This window comes from Camelus bactrianus, chromosome 8 (assembly GCF_048773025.1).
Source record: "Camelus bactrianus isolate YW-2024 breed Bactrian camel chromosome 8, ASM4877302v1, whole genome shotgun sequence".
Classification (NCBI taxonomy): Eukaryota; Metazoa; Chordata; class Mammalia; order Artiodactyla; family Camelidae; genus Camelus; species Camelus bactrianus.
Genome location: NC_133546.1, coordinates 15,295,724 through 15,315,692, shown reverse-complemented (window position 1 = coordinate 15,315,692; position 19,969 = coordinate 15,295,724). Strand labels below are relative to the sequence as shown.

Genomic DNA, 19,969 nt, shown 5'->3' with positions numbered 1-19,969 from the left:
TTTCTTCAGCTGCAGGGACCTTCTGATAATAGTGTAAATCTTCAAACTTACGTGTTTAGACCCTCGATCTGTGAAGTCACTAATTGCAAGTTCTGGGCATCCTCTTCCCCAGGGATCCGTTAGGTGGCCCCGTCACTGTGCTTTACTGTAAACTTATAGTTCTCAGAGTCCTCCTCCCAGGCTGTCTGTGTCTGAGCTCACAGTATCTGCTGACAGAGCACTTGGTCCAGGACCAGATCTGCTGACCAGCCCGGGACCCGGGGCCTCCCTCATCAGCCATCTGACCAGCGCTTCCCTCCCTGCTTTTCCCGTGGGGAAAACAGGATCTCACAGGTCCACTGAGAGAGTCCTGCTGGCTGTGCTGACCTAAAGGCCCTGAGGGCTGGGAGCCGGGGAAGCCGGGGCACTTGAGCTCCTGAGTGTGCATTGGGCAGGCAAGACTGCCTCATCCCAGGATGCCTAACAGCCTGTGGGCCTGGGAGAAGCTTTTAGCCTTCAAAGCACTTCCCTGCTGTGCTGCAGGCCCTGTGCAAATTAAGTGTAAGGAGAATGGGATGCAGCAAAGCAAGTTATTCAGCAGCAAAGAAGAGTTGCTGCCTTATCTTTGAAAGCAGGTTTCCCCAGCCCGCCTGATACCCAGAGTTCCCTCGGGTAGTGAACAGGTGAGGGGGACACCTGCGGATTATCCTCAGGGGCCCTGGGCCATGGCCTGGAGGAGAGCTGAGTGTGTTTCCAACCACATTTCTAAAGTGTCTATCACTGGACTGCCTGGGGCATGTGCCCTGCCTCTCACTTCCGGTGGGCCAAGAACACATAATTAGACATAATTAGGTAACAAGGGCTGGGTAGCTGTTTCGGGCCTTGTGTTTTTAAGACTCGCAGAGGGCAGAGCGCTGTCCCGCTGACCCCTCCGTTTTCTTGTGCAAGTCCTTCTGCGTCACCCCTGATGTCCTCAGACCTCATTCATTTACTCCTCTTGCTTCAAAGACAAATCTCTACAACCAACACAGATTGCAATGCAACAAATTTTAATAATTAACTTAGGACAGTGTAGCACTGTATTGACAAGCCAACCCTAATATCTTAATTGGATCAGCAGAGCTGGGCATATGGTGACCGTATTTTGTCATAGCTTGCACTGTTGAATCCGAATTTAATCTTGATTGATTCAATTCTGAAAGAAAAAAAGAAAAGAGGACACACCCACAGGAAACAGTGTTGGCCTGGCTGCAAGGACCTCTGAGTGTCAGACTCCTGCTGACCATATTCTCAGCAAGCAATTTAATCTTTTGAGGGGAGAGGAGTCTCTTTTTCCTTCCATAAAATAGGGACAATTCCTATCCACCCCTGCTTTGTAGGGATGCTCTAAACACCTGAAGGAAAACCCTTCAAGTTCTTAGAGAAAAGGGTATTACATATATTCAAAGCTATATAGGCATTTAGAGCATTTCTGTGGTAGCCTCAGATTGAGCCCCCAGTTTGGCTCCAGTCCCAGTGCAGCTGCACCATGTCTCTAAAGCCTCGAGGGCAGGGCCCTGCTCTCCTGGGTTCTCCCTCCATTCCATTTTGTTCAATTAAATACACATTAGTTGAGGATCCTCTGTCTCTGGACGATGCGCTAAAACTGGGGCTTCTGCAGTGAATAAGAAATGTTGTCCCCGCCTTCAGGGAACTGTAAGTTCTTCCATTACGGAGGAAGTGGCAATGAAGTGTGATGAGCTTTAGGGGAAAGAGTCCCTGGGTGTCCCCTAGGGGAAGTGGGAGGCAGGGCCCTCCCTCCCCCGGAGAGGAAGTCCGGAGGGCATTCCCGAGCTGGAGCCCTTGCTGCTGGGCTGTGAGGAAGGGGCCAGCTTCAGACAAACAAAGGGGAAGGGCATTGGAGGCACAGGGCCCAGCATGAGCAAAAACAGGACTAAGAGAAGGATGGAGAGGAATCCCATATTGGGACCTTGAGGGTGGGCACGGCAGGATTAAATGGCAGGGAAGAGTTTTACGCAGGAAAAAGTAGAGACCTGCCTGATCAGCTCTAAAAAACTCCTGCTGACTGTGGGAGCAAACTCATCCTCTCTTCCCACCCCACCTGCACAAGACCTGGGGCCTTAGCTTCAAGACCTCCATCCACATTTAATACATTACAAGACTGTATTACATTCATTGAACATGGGAACTTAAAACATCACCTTTTCTTTTTCAAGGGAATAGCTTTATTTAAGGAAAATTTCTTAAGTATAAATGGTAAACTGTGCTTATACAAGGAATGCCCCCAAAATACACAATTAACAGAGAAAAAACAATTAAGTTAGGACTTAATTAAGAGAGTTTTCATTTAGTTTTATAGAACTGAGTTCTATATTTTGAATTATAAGGTCTAGAGATAATTAAACTGTTCTTAAGAAACCTGCCCTGATGGTTGCTGACAGGCATTGTTTCAAGATAATGAGGTTATTAAAAGAAGAATTGTTGCTGCAGCTAATATGCTTTGTTGGTGTTTTGTTTCTAATCTTCCTTACATTCTCGCCCGGCAGTAGGACATTTACTTGCTGGAGAGTAGAATATAAGAATGAAAGTCTAGCCTCCTTCCTAGACCTTCTTTTGTCATTTTTGTTCTGAACTCATGAAGTGTGTGACATACCAAATGAATCACCACCCCTTACTCTTTTCCCTTGAGTATGGCGTTCTTATCTTGGAATTTAGGTACTCTGAGTGATGTAAAATGCTATGCTGTGAATTTTTGGTGATTCAAAATTTTCATTTATTCATTGTCTAGGCACCTTGTCCTGTTCCCTCTTTTCCCTTTTTTCCGACCTAGAAGGGACAATTTCACCATATCCATTTTCATTCGTTCAGCCGTGGAAAGCAGAACTATCAGACCAAATGCTTTTGCGTTTGCTTCCTGCCAGAGGAGATAAACTGTACAAGCTCCTCAGAAACTTCAGACCAGTTTGGATTTGTGAGGTTTTCTACTGGGCTTTCACATTGTTTTTGAACTGCCTGAAAGTTCAGGCCGGACAGATGTTTTTCACCTGGACTACCTGGAGAATTGGGTCAAAATTACCTTGGCCTAAAAGATGCTACTCTTTGTTGTGATGTTCAAGTGGGATGTTTAATATTCATGTACTGTGGTTTCACGTGTCTGTTCCCAGTTGTAGACGTCACCTAAAGAATGAGAGTCTTTGAAAAAGTTCCCCTTCCCATCATCATGTCTCTATGTCTTAGGTCGTACACTGGAAAGACAGACAGACAATTCAGTTTGTCTTCCCTTCTCCTGCCCCCACTCTTTGTTTCCTAAGATTTTTTTTTTTTTTTTTTTTTTTTTTTTTTTTTGGTGGAGGGAAGTAATTCTTTATCTCATCTACAATTCCCCTGAGCCCTCAATTTGGGTCTTAAAGGGAAAACATTGTGAAGGTTTATGTCCGGGCTCAGTGCTATGAAAATAGTCCAAGCGAATTGTGAGATACCAATATGCTGACTGGTCTCAAACCATCGCTTCTCATAACCTTTTCCCTGTCATTCTTGCTTTCTCATCCATGACCCCCTCACCTTTCTTTGCTTGGGTTTCTCTTTCCTCATTTGTCTCAGATAGTGGCTCCAATGCCAACACTAACTTGCAAAAACAAAACATTTAAAAATCAATCAATCACCAGAGAAGCAGGCCTGGTGTGACATACAAGGACACAATAGGACACTTTCTCTCTTCCTTAAAGGGAAGTCTTGATTACTGATGTGCCCAAAGTCTGCCCTCTGATGGCATTATTTAACAAAACAAATCCACTCTTGCCAAGTCCATAACTCAAACCAGTTTCCACATCTTATTTCTAAATATTGACGTTTTCATTCTCATTAGCAAAGTCATCCATTTTAATTGTCCTGCAGGTCTTTTGTAATGGTGACAGAAGCCTCAAACTTTGAAGAGATCATAAAATAAAAATTGATATTAGCACGTGTTGCACACCATCTTTACCTACTTGAACATAGCCCAGAAGCTTGATTTTCAAAATGAGAGTTTTCTCTCAGTTTATCCTGTGTAGACACAGCTGGATTAGTCTTCTGAAAATGGCGTTCTCTGCCTCCGTTTTCTCTTTTCACGGGACAGTGAGGGAACTCTGCTGCCCTGTGAGCCCACACACGTTGCTGAGCCGTCAAGGCTCCGTCTATCAGGACTTTCCCTGCGCCCACCCCACTGCACACTATGAGGAACGTTCCTCCTTGTCATCTCCTTGCTTCTCGCCTTGTTAACTCTGTCTTCCTCTCCCAGCAAGAACCCTAACTCCAGTGGCCCAATTATACCCCCGTCCCACCCCCTTGGTCTCCACCCCCACTCAGCAAAAGCTCCCACCCCTCTTCCCTCAGGACACTCAGGGAGCAGAGAGTTTTCTCAGTTTCCTCTTGTGTCTTGTGATGGGAGGCCCTGTCCTGGGCACTCAAGGACAGAAGTGTCCACTGAGTAAGGTTGTGAGGATGGAGGGCAGCCCTTCCATCCCGTTCCAGCAAAGGACCGTTAAATAACCATCCCTGCCCTCCTGCTCCCGCAGGCAGCTCCTCACCCTGCTCCCCAAACAACCATGTCCTTTTCCATCAGGGCCTTTCTCTCATTTCAAAGTGTCTCTCTCCTCACTAATAGGGATCAAAGCTTGGGCCACTAGCCTCGGGATACTCTTCGTTTTTTAATGTAGGTAACAGCAGAGGAATAACCTCTACTTTTAGGCCAGAGGTGAAAAGGAAGATGAACTTTCAGTAGAAATGGAAATGGCCAGGGGTGAGGCGAAAGGGGAGGAAAGGAAGGTACTGTCTAATGGGTGCAGAGTTTTGAGTTTGGGATGATGAGAAAGTTCTGGAGGTGGGTGGTGGTGATGGTTGCATAACAGTGTGAATGTACTTAATGCCTCTGAATTGTACCCTTAAAAATGGTGAAAAGGGCAAATTTCATGTGATGCACATTTTACCACAATTAAAATGTATATATTTACATATATATGTATTTATCTATATATGTATTTATATATATTCACACTTTCAAAAGCTGCTTGCAGTCATAGAAAACTCTACTATAGTAGGAAGACAAAATAATCTTAATTCTCCAGGATAATTTCAGCCTTAAGGCTTACTATTTAATATATGCAGCAATATCCCAGGAAGAATAGCAGCAGCAGTTTAATGAAAGGGCACCTAAAATTCTCACCCAAGCACTTTGTGTCGCTAATGGAGAGATGACTAATGTAGATTGATGGGCTGATTGACGGAGGCAGCAGTGTGGGGCAGATGATGAAGAAAATCAGCAGAATGAGGTACTTAGGAATGCATGGGAAAACTGAGAACCATGCAGTTATTATTTTGAGATAATTACATTCTACTTTGGATCTTCATCTTCTTATCACAAAAAAAAAAAAAAAAAAAAAAAAAGAATATGGTCAGTTTGCAGAGGGTCAGAAGGAGACCCACAGGGGTCATTAGAGTTGGTAAACATGACCTGTGAACAAGTTATCAGTGAAACCGGAAATACCTGCTATTTTAGGATGGCTAGAAAGAGAGCTTGAAATACACAACGGTTGTTATGGTGACCAGAGGAGAAGAGGGGGTGTTGTTAACTGAAAAACAAAATATGGCCTGACTCCCTCCTCTCCAGTGTACGCACAGCACAGAGCCTGTTGTCAGCTGTGGTCACCTCAGTTGTAAAAAACTTGATAAAGATGAAATTAGGATTGCAGATTATAAAATTAAGGGAAATGAATCTCAAGACAAATGCTAAAGGAAATTCAAAAAGAAACACAGACACACACACAAAAGTTAAAGGAATTAAAATTGAAGCTGAGAAGGCTAAGAGTTGTAAAGTGTGTGAAGAGAAGCTAATCCCTTGTGTCGAGTGGATCAAACCGAAGGAAATGTGCACAAAAGGACGATAAGGATTCTGGCCTCAAAATTGTAACAAAGATGCCTCAGCTGGTGGGGAAGCTGCGGAATCTCCTCTCAAGGGTTTTGAAAATAAGGGGGAGGGTTGTGTTTCGTGGGATGGGGGGTTGGGGATGGGGCAACAATAGATCCAGGTGACCCAGACCCCAAGACCTTCTAAGGGTGACCAGGAATTCTGGCCAGAATTTAAAAATTACTGAGAGAGGAGGAACTGATCCTGAGAGAGGATGGGACAAGGGTGGGAAATCTGTTTCCCTTCTCAGGCACTGGGACACATGGGTGCTGTTTGGCCTCTTCTGTATAACTGACGTGTCACCCCAGATTTTGCCAGTTTGGGAGGGAGCTGTGTGTCCTAGAAAAAAGACAAGGGTTGATGGCCTGAAACCATTATTAGTGTCATTTTCTGGAAAGGGGAAGACATATACCAGATGCCTCTCTCATGGTTAGAGATTTCTAGACAGGCTATTATACTATCTGACGCTGTTTAACAATAAATTTCTAAACCATCTAAAACTTCTTTTTGGAAATGTACTCAGGAAATCTTGCATTTGGTTGCAATGTGCAAACAGGAGCAGGTCAGCCATGCTTGACAAGCCATGTCCATCTTCACGCCTATAGCCCTCAGTGGAACGTGGCTGTGGCCAGGCCAAGAACTGTCTGGTGCTGGGCAGTGGGGCACGGAGTCATATGACCCGGCAGTTCCGCTAATCAGCGGTAGTAGTCATTCTTCACGTGACCATGGAAGTGCAGTTGAAGTTTTAAAAGCGTGTTGCAGTTTCTGAGGGTTGAACTGCATTCACATCTGGTATGCATGCTTTATCTTTCTAATCCCTAACCCTATTACTTTAGTTGCTGTTTATCATAGACATGAAACCCAAATTAATTAAAGAGAGGAAGATACATCCAGAATGTCGGTGGTTAGCAGTGGTTGGCACAACTGACTTCTGGGACCAGTTAGTTGTTCACCCAGCTGCATGAATGTCACCTCATGTACATCTGGGAGCTGACAAGGGTCGTGTTGGCACGGCTAACCCTGCTCCTGAGCAGTGTGTTTTCCAAGTTGGTGTATTCGAGAAGCCCAGAACAGCATTCACGTGTCCTGGTGCCTGAAATCACACCATTGGAGAGTCATTCCTTTTTGTTCCTTTGGATTCTTCTCTCTGAAGATTCTCTAAAAATGCAGAAAACAAACAAAAGAACTGGGGACAACATTCTACAAATTAATACACAGGAAAGAATTGGTGGCTGGTTGTGTTCACTTTCATCTACCATGGAGCCCTGGGATATTGGCAGAAATTTACAGACTTAGACGTAGCCTCCCATGGTGTCTTAGAAGCCACCATGTCTTCACTGGTTGAGCACCCACTGTGGGCCATGCACTGTTCTAAAGGACATTGTTCCTGGCTTCAGGAGACCCATAGTCTGATGGGAGAGGCAGACATGTTCCCAGGGCTGGAGAGAGGGCTTGGGCCAGAGGAGGGAGGGGCCCACATGAGGATGGGAGGTAATCACAGAAGGATGTGGTGGTGATACTGGGCTGGGTTTTTGTTGGTGGGGGGAGGATGGGGGAGCTGGGTTTTGAAAGGTGAAGTGGCTGCCAGCTGGAGAGGTGGGGGCAGTGTCATGTCAATTTGTTTTCTCTGAGCTCTTTCTGACCCCTGACAGAATGTCCTGACATCCTCGTCAGAAGGTCACGGGGTGAGAGAAGCCTGTGGGTCCCTCAGGAGGTCCCCAGTGCAGGACCTCTGCCCAGAGCCCAGAGTGTTCTCCCAGACTCTTCAGGGTCACTGCTTTCAGGCAGTTTGAAGAGAAGGGGGAGGAATCCTTAAGACAAATTCAGCCAGCCTAATCCTTTTGCTTGGGGAAGGCCTCGCTCTTGGGCCAGCATTCAGTGCATTTTTATAACCCCTTTGTGGAAGAAACTGAAATGGAACTTGTAGATATTTGTTTTATTTTTACCTAAAACCCTTTGCCATCATTTGAGGATAAATATGCTGATTTGTGTTGTGTTCATGAGATCCCTTACACTATTACTTTTCTCCGCTCTGGACTCTTCTTTCCGTGGTTCAGAGCACAGATTCTGGAGCCAGGCTGTCTGGGTTCATATCCTGGCTCAGCCACAAGTTACTCAACCTGCTCTCTGCCTCAGTGCCCCATAATTATGGCTTTTCCTTCACCGAGGCGCTGTGAGGCCTCAGTGACTTGGTCACAGAGCACTCACAGAGGGTGGGCGGGGAGCACGTTATAAAGCTTGGCCATTATTACCCACTTCCTGTAGAGCCCTTTACCCAAGACTGTGTGAATTAGAATGTCGAATGAGTACCATTTCAGCCAATGAGGCAGTCAGGATTTACCAGTCAGTTGAAACATTCCCCGAGGGCCAGTGGGTCTGTGCCAAACCCTGGGAATATAAAACCCAGTACAGTGTGGCCCTGCCCTCAGGAACCTACAGCCTCATGAGACATCAGGCCGCATCTCTACCTTCACGTTGACAAATACCGGGGTTTGTATGGTGCGGACTGTGGAGCCATCTCAGCGGGTACTGGACAGGCCCTGCCTGTGTGGTCCTGAGCGCCCAGCGGAAATCACTGCTTGCTGGTTAAGTTGCTCGCTGGGACCCGAGCAGATGGGGCCCTCTGACGATGTTACCTAGGGGGAGCCAGTGTCTAAGTGGGCTTTATTTTCCTCCAGAAGTGATGGCCTGTAATCAGTTCCACTTTTGTGTGCATCTTAGGTTTGGAGGAGACCAGCCTGTCTACATCAACATCATTAGAGACCCTGTCAACCGGTTTTTATCAAACTATTTTTTCCGTCGATTCGGAGACTGGAGAGGAGAACAGAATCACATGATCCGCACCCCCAGCATGAGGCAGGAGGAGCGCTACCTGGTAAGTCCTGTTGCCTGGAGGAGTGGTCCCTCCCTGCCTGGGAGCAGCAACGCGGGGCCGGGGAGCTCCCCCACCTCCCGTGGCACGTCCACGAGCTCCACGTGGCGAGGGCACGTCCTCAGGGAGCAGGTTTTCGCCGGTGAAAAATTAATTTTCCAGATGACCCAGATCCTAACAAACATTTTCTCAAAAGACTTTCTAATCTTGTTTTCCTCAGTTTCTAGGTTTTAAGTCCCAGAAAAGAAATAATCTTTCCCAGAGAACCCTGACCAGCACGATTTTTGTTTTTGTATTTTGGGAATTTCTCTTAAAAGGTTACAGAGTACTTTCTCATACCTCATCCCATTCAATTCCATGACAATCCCCTGAGGGAGGGGCATTTTCAGATAAGGACCCTGCGATTCCAAAAGGATGTGGGCACAACCATGAATGACTGTCTTCAGGTCCTCTGATTCCCAGTCCGGGTTCCTCCCACCATAACACAGCAGAATCAGACCATCTCAGTAAAATTTGTTTGCCTTTTCTGGACCTTGTTTTGGGACCCTGAGCTCCATAGGGATGTTAATTTTTTTTTTTTTTTAATTGAACTATAGTTGATTTACAATGTTGTGTTTGTTTCTGGTGTACAACAAAGTGATTAAGCTTTATATATATATAAAATCTTCTTTTCAGTTATAGTTTATTACATGATATTGAATGTATTTCCCTGTGCTATACAGTAGGACCTTGTTGTTTATCAATTTTTTGTAGTAGTTTGTATCTACTAATCCCAAACTCCTACTTTATCCCTGCCCGCCCCTTTCCCGTTTGGTGACCTTAAGTTTTATTTCCTATGTCTATGAGTCTGTTTCTGTTTTGTAAACAAGTTCATTTATATATATATATTTTTAGATTTCACATATAAGTGATATCACATGATACTTGTCCTTGTCTGGCTTACTTCACTTAGTATGATCATCTCTGAGTCCATCCATGTGGCTGCAAAGAGATGTTAATTTTGATTGCACTAATTGTTTCCACAGCTTGGAGTTGGTAACAGATGAAAGTAGTGTATCTTTCAGCCAGCACCAAATAAAAGATGCGTTTATCATCAGTTTGTGATCTAGATTGACAAAAGCTTGCTGAGTAGCTTAGAGCCTGGTGTTAAAGAGGCTGAAATTCTGTTCCCTGTGTCCGAGACAGCTCATCAGGTTCATCCTGGGCTGTCAGGCACAAGCAGAAAGGGAAGAAAGTATTGAGGGGTCCGTGCAGATCTGTTGCCATGGCTGGCGTGTAACACGGCGCCTACGCCCACTGCTGATGTGTCCGCAGCAGCATGCTGGAACTGAAGAGAAATAGCGTTACTCACAGTTCCAGCACAAGGCCAAAACTTCTCTTTCCATATTTGATTTTAAAAAACATAATAAAAAGTATGGATTTGGAGGATAGGGCATTTTTGGATAATGTCACTTTCACGTCTTAAAATCCACGATTAGAGTGAGAAAACCGGGATGCGCGGAAGTTTGCACAGCTAGTTACAGGTTGGCCAAAGCACATCACTCACCAGCCAGTATCTGCTCAACTACCTAATGCTTCACTGAAATATTTTGAGGGTAGATTTTTTTTTTAAGTGGCTTTTACTTTTTTTTTTCTTTTTAGTTTTTGATGCAAAACTCTAATCTTTTTCTTTAAACTACCTATTATAAATATGGTTCTGTATTTTTTATTCAATGACTAGCACATATTCAGAGTATAGAACCATTTACTAGAGGAATAATGTCTTTATAGTTTGTATTGGATCTTGCTTAGCAATGATTTTTTTTAAACATAGAGCATATTCCATGTAATCAAAATACATTACAAACTTTCTGACTCAGTCCAATACTACAAAAGTTAGAATCAAGTTTTAGCAGAAGATGCTGAAAAACCGAAGATATGAAAGCAAGTTTTATGACTCCTGCTCTTCAGATATTACTGTACCTACCTAATACTAATTTACCTAATAAGTAAGTTCATATTTACCAGAAGGTGAAAAGTGATTCGGATAAACAAGAAAGTGGAGGGGCAGTCCTGAGAATCCAGTGGGTGGGGACAGGCTGCGATGTTAATAAGGAGATCAGGGAAGGTGTTGGATGTGGCATGTGAGCAGAGATTAGAATGAGAGATGGTGTTGGTCACGTGGTCGGCTGGGGGCCCGCAGCTCCAAGTCGAGGGGGCAGCTGGAGCAAAGGCCTGGAGCATTCACATGTACTGCTCATTCAGAAATCAGCTGGGAGAACAGTGTAGCTGGTACAGAGTGAGGGGTGGGGACAGGGAAGTGCAGCTGTTAATTTAGAGAGGTAAGGCTTAGAGGTAAAAGATCATATAAGGCCTTGTGAGTCACTGCAATAACTTAAAGTGAGTTGGGAAGTAGTGTGAATAACCCCAAATCATACGCACCTTAATCAGTGATTCTTTCTCCTGAATCTCCACTAGAAAGCTGAGCCCTCCTTTCAGCAGGGGATGTGTCATCTCATCAGCCTTCTAACATCCTCAGCAATTCTCCTTCTTCTTTCTGAGGGTCAGGACTCCTCCCTCCTGCTCTAGACCTGTATCTGTCTGATGCCTGGGTGCTTGTTCTGAATTCTCACAAGCGTCCTCACACTCAAAGTTTCCATGGGCTTCTATGGAAAAATGGAGTTTGTGGGATGGTCACCCCAAAGTTGCGCAGTGCACAACCTCCACAGCTGTACAGGGAGGTCCTGATATTCTTCGGTGCTCCCACCAGGTTCTGTGCTGACTGTGTCATTTCTCTGGGTGATATAATGTCTTTACTTCTCTCCTCTCCTCCCAATAGCCTATAAGCTCTTTGAGGACAAGATTAAGATCAGAGTTCCATGTATATATCTCTGGTACTCAGAAGAAGGGCTGAAATACTAGAAGCCTCAATAACACTCTACTTAATAAACAACAATAAAAATAATTAATACAGTTATAATGTAGTTAATATGGAGTTCAGGGAATTTTCTAGATTTTGCTACCCTGTCAAGTTTTTGCCATCTTGTAAATCATTCCCTATAACATAGTCTTCACACATTACACAAACAGTAAGTTGTAATCATTAGCAAAAGAAATTGTAAACATGAGAGAAAAAAAATCACTGTTTAGTTTTTTTTTTTTTTTTTAAGCCCATAAAATGTTGAAAGTTGGTAGTGGAAGCAAGTCTTACATTTTTGAAGAGCTGGTGGCTGTCTCTATGGTGTGATATGAGAGATTCTAGGGAAATTTCCCTGCCTGAAATTCTACCCTTAGAGATTTGCAGGGGCCCCCATTACAAATGTAAGCACTGTGTCCTGGGAAGGGCCTGTGTCACATGAGCTCAGATCATTCCTTGGCATGGCCCCAGCAGGAGAGCGCTGGGCTCCCCAAAGCAGCAGAGGGAGAAATCCAGGGAGCAGGGGGTGACCAGGGGGCCCCAAAAGAAACGTGACTCCTTTGTGATCTGGCTCCAGCCTGACCCTGTTAGGAGGCTGTTTTTTTGTTCAAAGGATAGTTTGTTTATTTGGAAGAAGACAGTTGATTGCCTTTTTTTTAAAAACAGCTGAAACTTTTAATTCTATCTCCTTGGTCCCATTAGACTCTTGAAGTAAAACTGCCCCCTTTCAGAGCCTGTCCTCATTTTGGCAAGCCAAGGTGGTCAGTTGTTTCACTGAAAAGGCAGTGTTGTTTGTGTCTCGCTGGGGTGCAGGGCAGCTGTGAGGAGACCGCGGTGCCCTCAGCGAGTCCCCGCCCGGGGACCTGAGAGGGGATGTGCAGGGTGTCCCCGCGCCCAAAGGGACAGGCAGGTCAGGCCACCCTTTCGGGGGACCGCACAGCGAAGCCTCTCCCTGTGCACTGCACGCACCCAGAGTCACGGGTGCTGGCCCGGATCAGGTCCACTAGTGTCCCCACATTATCCCAGATCTCAGCACTCCCAAGTCACTTTATCTAGCTGCCAAAAATCAGGCCGTTCTGCTCCTGGCCGTGAGCCTTACAGAGCTGCTTAGCATACAGCTGAGAGAGGGCTAGGGCCTCCCAGCCTGCTCGGGGCTGAGCTAATATCATCTGTGATGCTGGGTGGTTGGGATGCAAATGGAAATGGGTACAGGGATCATAGGGTTTGCAGGGTCCGCGGAGGTCATGAGGAACCTCCTTGTCTCACAGGTGCAGGAACGGGGCCTGGGTCTAGCGGTGGGGGAGGCGCCCCGCCAGGAGTAGAAGCCAGGCCTCCTGACTTCACCACCGTGTTGTTCAGTCACTCAGACCTCATGTTTTACTTCCTGAATGGTAAAGGGAGAAGAGGACTGCGTCAAGTTCCATGCTTTTTGAGCAGAATAATCCTGGCTGACACATCTTTACAAAGACATAGCTGTTAGAACAATTTTTTCCCCCAAATATCAAGTATCTTATAGATATTTCCCATATTTTCTGGAAACAATTAGATTTTCTGAAAGTTTCTATTTCTTTCCAAACCTTTCTTCACTTGTATTTACCAGAAAATAACTTTACAATAAATTATCGCTAGAACGAATAAAAAGTCAACTTTTAGCAGCCACGCTGTGAAAAGACAGTTCCCTTAGGCTCATTTCTTTTTGTCCAGGAGCCAAAAACTCAGCTCCCAGTGCAGAGGTGGCTGCCTCCTTTTTTGGTTTGCGACTCAGGAGGTGGGGCAGATCTGAACTCAGGCATATGGACAAGTCCCAACACATGAGGCTCTTCTCCAGCTAGAGTCCAAGCTGCTTGATTTCCAGGGCAGGGAAATACCTGGCACCCAGAACACTGTTAATGAGAAGGAATGTCTGCTAATGAAGAGTTAACTGTCGTGGTTTGTGAGGGAGGGAGAGCATCTCCTTCCTACTGGAGCCACGCCCTTGTCCAGTCTCTGAGTTTCCCTGAAAATGGATTTGTCAAGCTGCACTTCCACTCTGTGGGTTACACATGTGTGATTTGTGCTTGCTATTTGCCCAAAACCTGGCCTTAGAAAGTTTCGTGGTGAAGTATTCTCCAGAGATTGCCCTTGGCACTTCCAAACTCCAAAAAATGTCAATTTGGGCTCCTTACCCCAAACCTACTGCAGCTTCACCAGATGCTCCTTCACTAGATCCTCCGTTTGAAGAGCAGGAAGAGAGAGGAGGGACAAAACTGCCTCTGTGATACTGTTTGTTCATCTTGGCGATAAAGCATGGAAAGTAACACATGTTTAAAAGAAAAGATGCTTAATATACAGCTTCTTAATTCATAAAGAATTCAGTGAATCATGCTGGCCCATTTGGATTCTGGAGAAGCCTGAATATTGGCCAGCATTAGCAAAGGTTTTCAGAAAGCTATGCATTTTAATCTGCATGAAAGATTTGGCAAGCTCTGTGAGTCCTATAGCTTTGAAAGTGTATGTATGAAATACTTGTTTCTGGAAATTTCCTCTGTCCTGACCAGCTGAGGCTGTCCTGGGAATGAAACCTCAGGCTGTGCCTTCATCCCTAAAGCATCATTTTTCTTAACGGAGGAAAATGAATAAGGGATTTGGATCATCTGCTTTTTAAGTATTTCAGTGAATATCTGTGTTTTCCAAATTTTCGAAGGTAGGAAAGTAATGCTTTGTCTCCAACTAGTTCAAATTTGGCTTATGATTGCAGGCTGAGATAATGGCCCAGGACGCGGTGTACTTAAGTTTCGTTCTCAGCTGCCCTAGCTGGGTGACTCAGCTGGTGATTCAGCTTCCACGAGCCTTACTTTTCTCATCTGTTAAATGGGAGCATATTACCTTGCCTGTATCACAGGGTTGTCAGGAAAACAAACTGAACATCCTGTAAGAAGTGCTTTGAAAGCTAAATCTTTCCAAAACATGTTTTGGCATTGATGATTTATCCCCTTGACTCTGTCGGTGGCTCCACATGACCTAACAAGGCCATTTTTTCCATAGACCAGGGGACTTCTCTGGGCTGGGGAGCCAGCAGGGTGCTGTGTCTAGGGGCTCAGGCCACGCGGGGCTGTGTCCTGAAGCATCAGGTCGGCTTCTGCTGAGATCCTGGATGGCCCCACCAGCCCCCTTCTCCTGGGAATCCATTTCTAAGGAAACTGCTTCTCTTTGTTCCCAACAGCTGGAGACTCATTTTGATCCCAGCCTGCTGGCACCCATTTGTCCCACGTTTATTTACTTGGAAACCTAAGCTGGTGTAGGCACACGGTTGTAAAGTCACTGAAGCAGCTCACTCTCATCTGCCGAGGCGTGGGGAGGAAAGGTGCACAGGCCGACATGCTCTGACGCGCTGTGAGCCATGTAGAGGCGCAGAGGACAAAGCAGTCCCCACTGGGGAGAAGGGTCTTTGACACCCATTTGTCCTGAGGTGTGTTGAAAGCAGGGATCATAGGTGTTTTTAGAACCAAAGACAAGTTCTGAGGTTTAGCAGTACTTGGAGTGTCCCTGGGAGCTTGGGGCAAACAGAGAAGATGATGGGCATAGAGGAAGGAGAGGCAGGAGGAGAGCAGGAAACAACAAAGAGATTTTGGAGAGGAGAGGCAATGAGAGAGTGGCCAGCTTAGAGCCTGCGCGAAGGGAGAACAGGATGGTACCAGCCGCCACCTGAGCTGCCTGCCACCAAATAACCACAGCGATGTGTGGCATGACGCAGGTCAGTGGAATAGGACCTCCCTCAACCCCCTTTTATAGACTAGGAAGGCGGCCCCGAGAGGCTAAGAGGCTAAGACCAAACCTCGAATATGAGGATGTGTGTTAGGCTGCTTTAGTTATCAGGCGCTCAGATCCACGCAGGTTGCCTTGGGAAGAGAAATGTGAGAGTAACTTAAGGATGTATCTGGTAATGAGGACAGAAGTACCACAGCTGCCAGCAAAGACCAGGAGATGCCACGCAGAGCCCGGCCACATGGGGAGAGCAAGAAGCAGAGTACCGCCCAGCCTCACTGTGGGAAAGCTAGAAGTGGTTCAGGACGGGAGCCAGGTCTAGTGACTGGGTCATCTTGGCGCCCAGACTGCCCAGGGGTTCCCAGCTCCCCATTCTGTGATTCAACCCTGGACACACTTCAGCCACTCGCTCTGCGCACCCCTCTGTCGGGGGCCTTCCCGTCTACTCCCATGCTGCCACCCGGGGGTTCTCTGTAGCTCAGAGGGAAGGGACAGGATGGAGCCACCTCCCTGTCTGGTGTCTGTGTTAGTTTCCCATTGCTGCTGTGGCAATTTACCACACACTTAAGTCACTTAAACAACCGAAGTTTCTGATCTTACAGTTCTGTAGGTCAGAAGTCTGACACAGCTCCCACGGGGCTAAACTCAAGGTGTTGGCAGAGCTGATTCCTCTTTGGAAGCTTGAGGGGAAGACCTATATCCTTGTTCATCTAGGTGGTTGACAGAATCCATGTCCTGCGGTTGTAGGACTGAGGTCCCATCTCTTGTGGGTGCTCAGATGAGTGCCATTCTCATTCTCTAGAGACATCTATGCTCCTTAAAGCGTGGCTTCCTCCCTTTCTCCATCTTCTAAGCAACTGGTGATGGATTGAGTCCTTCCTGTGCTTCACACCTGTCCCCCTCCTTCTTCCATCTGATTTCTCTCCCCAGCTGAGAAGGGTTCTCCACTTTTAAGGATTTTTGTGAATCCGTTGAGCCCACCCAGATAAGCTAGAATAATCTATCTGAAGGACTGTAACCTTAGTCACATCTGCAGAGTCCTTTATGCTGTTTCAGGTCCCATATCCACAGACCCCAGGGGTTAGGGTGTGGACACCTTGGGGGTCTATTGTTCTGCCCACCACAGTGTCATTTAGGACTGCAGGGACTGAGAGGACTGTGGAGGGGACGTGAGCATGACTGGCACTTTGAAACCTGGCCTGTCCCAGCCACAGCAGGGAACCCACATCCACTTTCCACTGTGGCATGCTGCCATGCAGAGGCACCAAACTATGGTTTTCCTGTCCCTGGTCTCCAAAAGCAAGGGGCCAGTCATACTTTTTTTTTTTTTCACCTACTAGTGACTCATTCATTCATTGATCCATTCACTCATCTATTCATTCAATAAATATTGATTTAGTTCTTTCTGTGTGACAGGCACAATAATAAAAACTGGAAATAAAATGTTGAACTAAAATAGACCCTATGTCTGTCCTCATAGAACTCAGAGTCCTACAAGGGAGACAGTCATTAATCCCCAAACCACACAAATTTATGCAAAATAGTAACTGTGTTGCAGGATGTGACACTGTCCAGGCATAGAATGGGCTAGTTGACAAGTCTAAAGGTCAGAGAAACGATGGCTGAACTAAAATCTGAAGGGAAAGAGAAGGAAGAACATCCAGACATCAGGAACAGCACATGTAAAGGTCCTGTGGCAGGAAGGAATGCAGTGAAGAACCAGGGGGAAGAACCAGGGAGACTGGAGCAGGGTAAGCTGAGGGAGGAAGGAAAGAGTTGAATCCAGTAGTGTAGGCAAGCAGGGGTCGGGCCCCAGAGAACTCCCCAGGGCCTGTTAAAGAGGACTGGGGAGACACTAAAGGATTTAAAGCAGGAAGAGGGGTGGGGGAGTAGATGTTTACATGGGATCCTGAAACTTACACTTTGGAAAAAAAGTTACTTTAGCTTCAGTATACAGAGTAGAGAAGGGCTTGAGTTAATCCAGTGAAATGGACAGATCAGTTAACCCAAGGCTACTGCGGAGATCAACTGGGAGATGAACAAGCAAGGAGCAAGTATTTATGGAGCAGGAGCAGCTCCAGTCAGGGGCAGGGTTGGCTTTGGAGGAGCATTTACAAATGAGAGTAAGGCTCCTCACTGCCTTTCCAGTTGCTAAGTGCCTGGCTAGCAACAGAAGACCCAAACTTGAAAAGCTTAACACTAACAAGGAGAGATAGTAGCTCAGTGCAGCAGCGCAGGAATGGGCATCGGCTGGGATATGTTTAATCAGCAAGAGAATGGTGCTGACACTTACAGGAGAGGAAAGAAATCAGTGAGAGTTGGGGTCATTGGAGGAGGCTTCCTGGACAAAATGCAGGCTCACTCTTTAGGGACAGATGCAAATTAAAGCAGACGTAAGGGTCAGGAGGACCGTAGGAGTGGAGCTTTTGTGCAAAAGCCTGAGAGCCTGAGGCTGACTGCATGGTCAGCCTCCCAGCTTGGCTGGAGCAGAGTGTTTAGGGAGGCAAGGAGCTTTGGGACAGAGAAGCGATTCTCCAGATGTCCCCGAGGAAGCTGCCAAATCAGGTTTGCCTGACCTACTCTCTCCGTAGAAGGTCCCACCAGGAGCATCAAACCCAAGGGCTGCCAGAGCACAGCCAGGTGCATCCCGCTGGCCACCTGTCAGCTGAGCTCATCTGCTCCAGACCCCCACCCCTCACTGTGACTCAGCGGCCAGCTGCAGCTGCCTCCTGGCTGGGGTGGCGGGGGTGGGGGGTGCTCAGCATTGCACCCCTGCTGGGACAGGTGGCTCATATTTATGAAAGTGGTGGGTCTCAGCCTGGTCACTCATTGGTATCACCTGGGAGGCTTTTAAAACTACTGCTGCCTGTGTCCCACACCCAGAGATTCTGGTTAAATTGGTTGGGAGTGGAAGCTGGGCTTGGGGATTTTTTAAAAGCTCCCAACGTGATGCCAACATGCAGCTAAGGTTGAGACCTACTGAGGAATCCATTCTCAGCTGTATTAGCAGGAGCTGTTTTTACTAAGAGATGCATCTCCTGAGTATCTTCCAGAAGCTTACTTTCTGTATCCTCTGCACATTTGGGAAAAGCTGTATTTGCCTTCCTCTCAGGAATTTTTTTATTTGTTAGACTTTTAATTGGCATGTGCAAATAAATGCCATTAAGGGAGTTTGGCAATACAGTGCAAGATTTGTTGTATTTATGAATGCTCTGTGTAGGTCTTAAGTCAGGCTTTCTTTTAAATTCAACTGGGTAATATTTATGATACAGAAACCAAAGAGTATATTATACTGTACATTTAAGATCTCATTTTAGGAAGCCATGCTTTTGGGCAATAAAACAGAGGGTACTTTGATGAATAAAATATTTTAGCACAAGGACATCTTTTTATTTGGTCAACAGAGGCATTTGGAATCCATTGCCATCTTTCCAAAGAGACATGTGTCACTCTTCAAATGCAGGCCAGTTCATACAAATACATATAAATGCTGAATTAAAAGCCATGGTTGAATAGATCTACACTTTAAATGCAGTCAGGAAATGTTCTTTAATGCTTTTTAAATGCAGCCAGGGAGCTTGCTATTCAAAGAAGTTATGGGGTGAAGTTTTATATAAAGTGAAAAACTAATGGCTCGATTTACCTGTGTTAAAATTTTGAATTTCATACCCTACATTTGTTTTTCGGAACCCGGCACACCTCTATAGTTGTCCCCAATTTGCTTTGCCAAATTGTAATATTTTTTCACTGCCCAACTGTTTTACACACACAGTATAAATTCCCCAAAGACAGAATGACCTCCAAACGCGTTCTTAAAAACATTTTGCAAGGTCTGAAGACAGACAGGAAAAATACGTGTAAAACATCTAAGAGATTTATTGGAATCTCAGCTTGAATTCTGATTGCAAGCACTTATGAAAATGTCAATATTAACATGAAATAGCTGGCAGTTTTTCTAATACATGTAAATTGAATTAGATAGTGTGTAATTGGAAAAATGCTTGCTTTGCTCGGGCTCTCTCAAAACAAGTCTTAGAATCTGTTAGCTGCAGCAGCCTTGCCCTCTAATGGCTGGAAATTGAAGGACAAGGCTGAATACTCTTGACTTCAAGGAGGATAGAAACGAAGCAGAGAGAGTGGCAGATCACTTGGCACCACGTCAGGAGCCTCTTCCCAAAGCGAGGGGCATGATGTAAGTGTCGGGGTGAGCATATTCTTAAAATGAGGCAGCTAGATGGGGGCTGAGGGATGGGGATCTGATGGGATGCTAAGTGCCTTGGAGCTTCTGGGCCAACTTCAGTAGAGATAGGTAGTATAGATGCCCAATCTCCTGAAATACAAATGAGAGGTCAGACTCACCTCGTAATAGTGAAACATTTAAAAGCCTGGAAAAGTTATAGAATAAATAGCCAGGCCTGGAAATTGTGATGGTCTTGGCTTAATAAGTTTTGCAGAGCACACTTAACAAACCACTTTAGTTCCCTTTTATTATTGACTAATGAGTGTCACAGACAGGGTAGAAATAATACCAGCAAAT

The 19,969-nt window shown here is 45.7% G+C and overlaps 1 protein-coding gene across 3 annotated transcripts in view; it reads left to right on the top strand.

The window, feature by feature from the left end:
• Positions 1-19,969, top strand: part of UST (uronyl 2-sulfotransferase) — a 381,095-nt gene that overhangs the window by 282,192 nt on the left and 78,934 nt on the right. For all 3 annotated transcript variants that reach the window (XM_045524560.2, XM_074368198.1, XM_074368197.1), the window contains exon 5: positions 8,642-8,795. In XM_045524560.2, the coding sequence (XP_045380516.1) occupies positions 8,642-8,795 (154 nt within the window). The remainder of the gene's footprint in view (positions 1-8,641; positions 8,796-19,969) is intronic.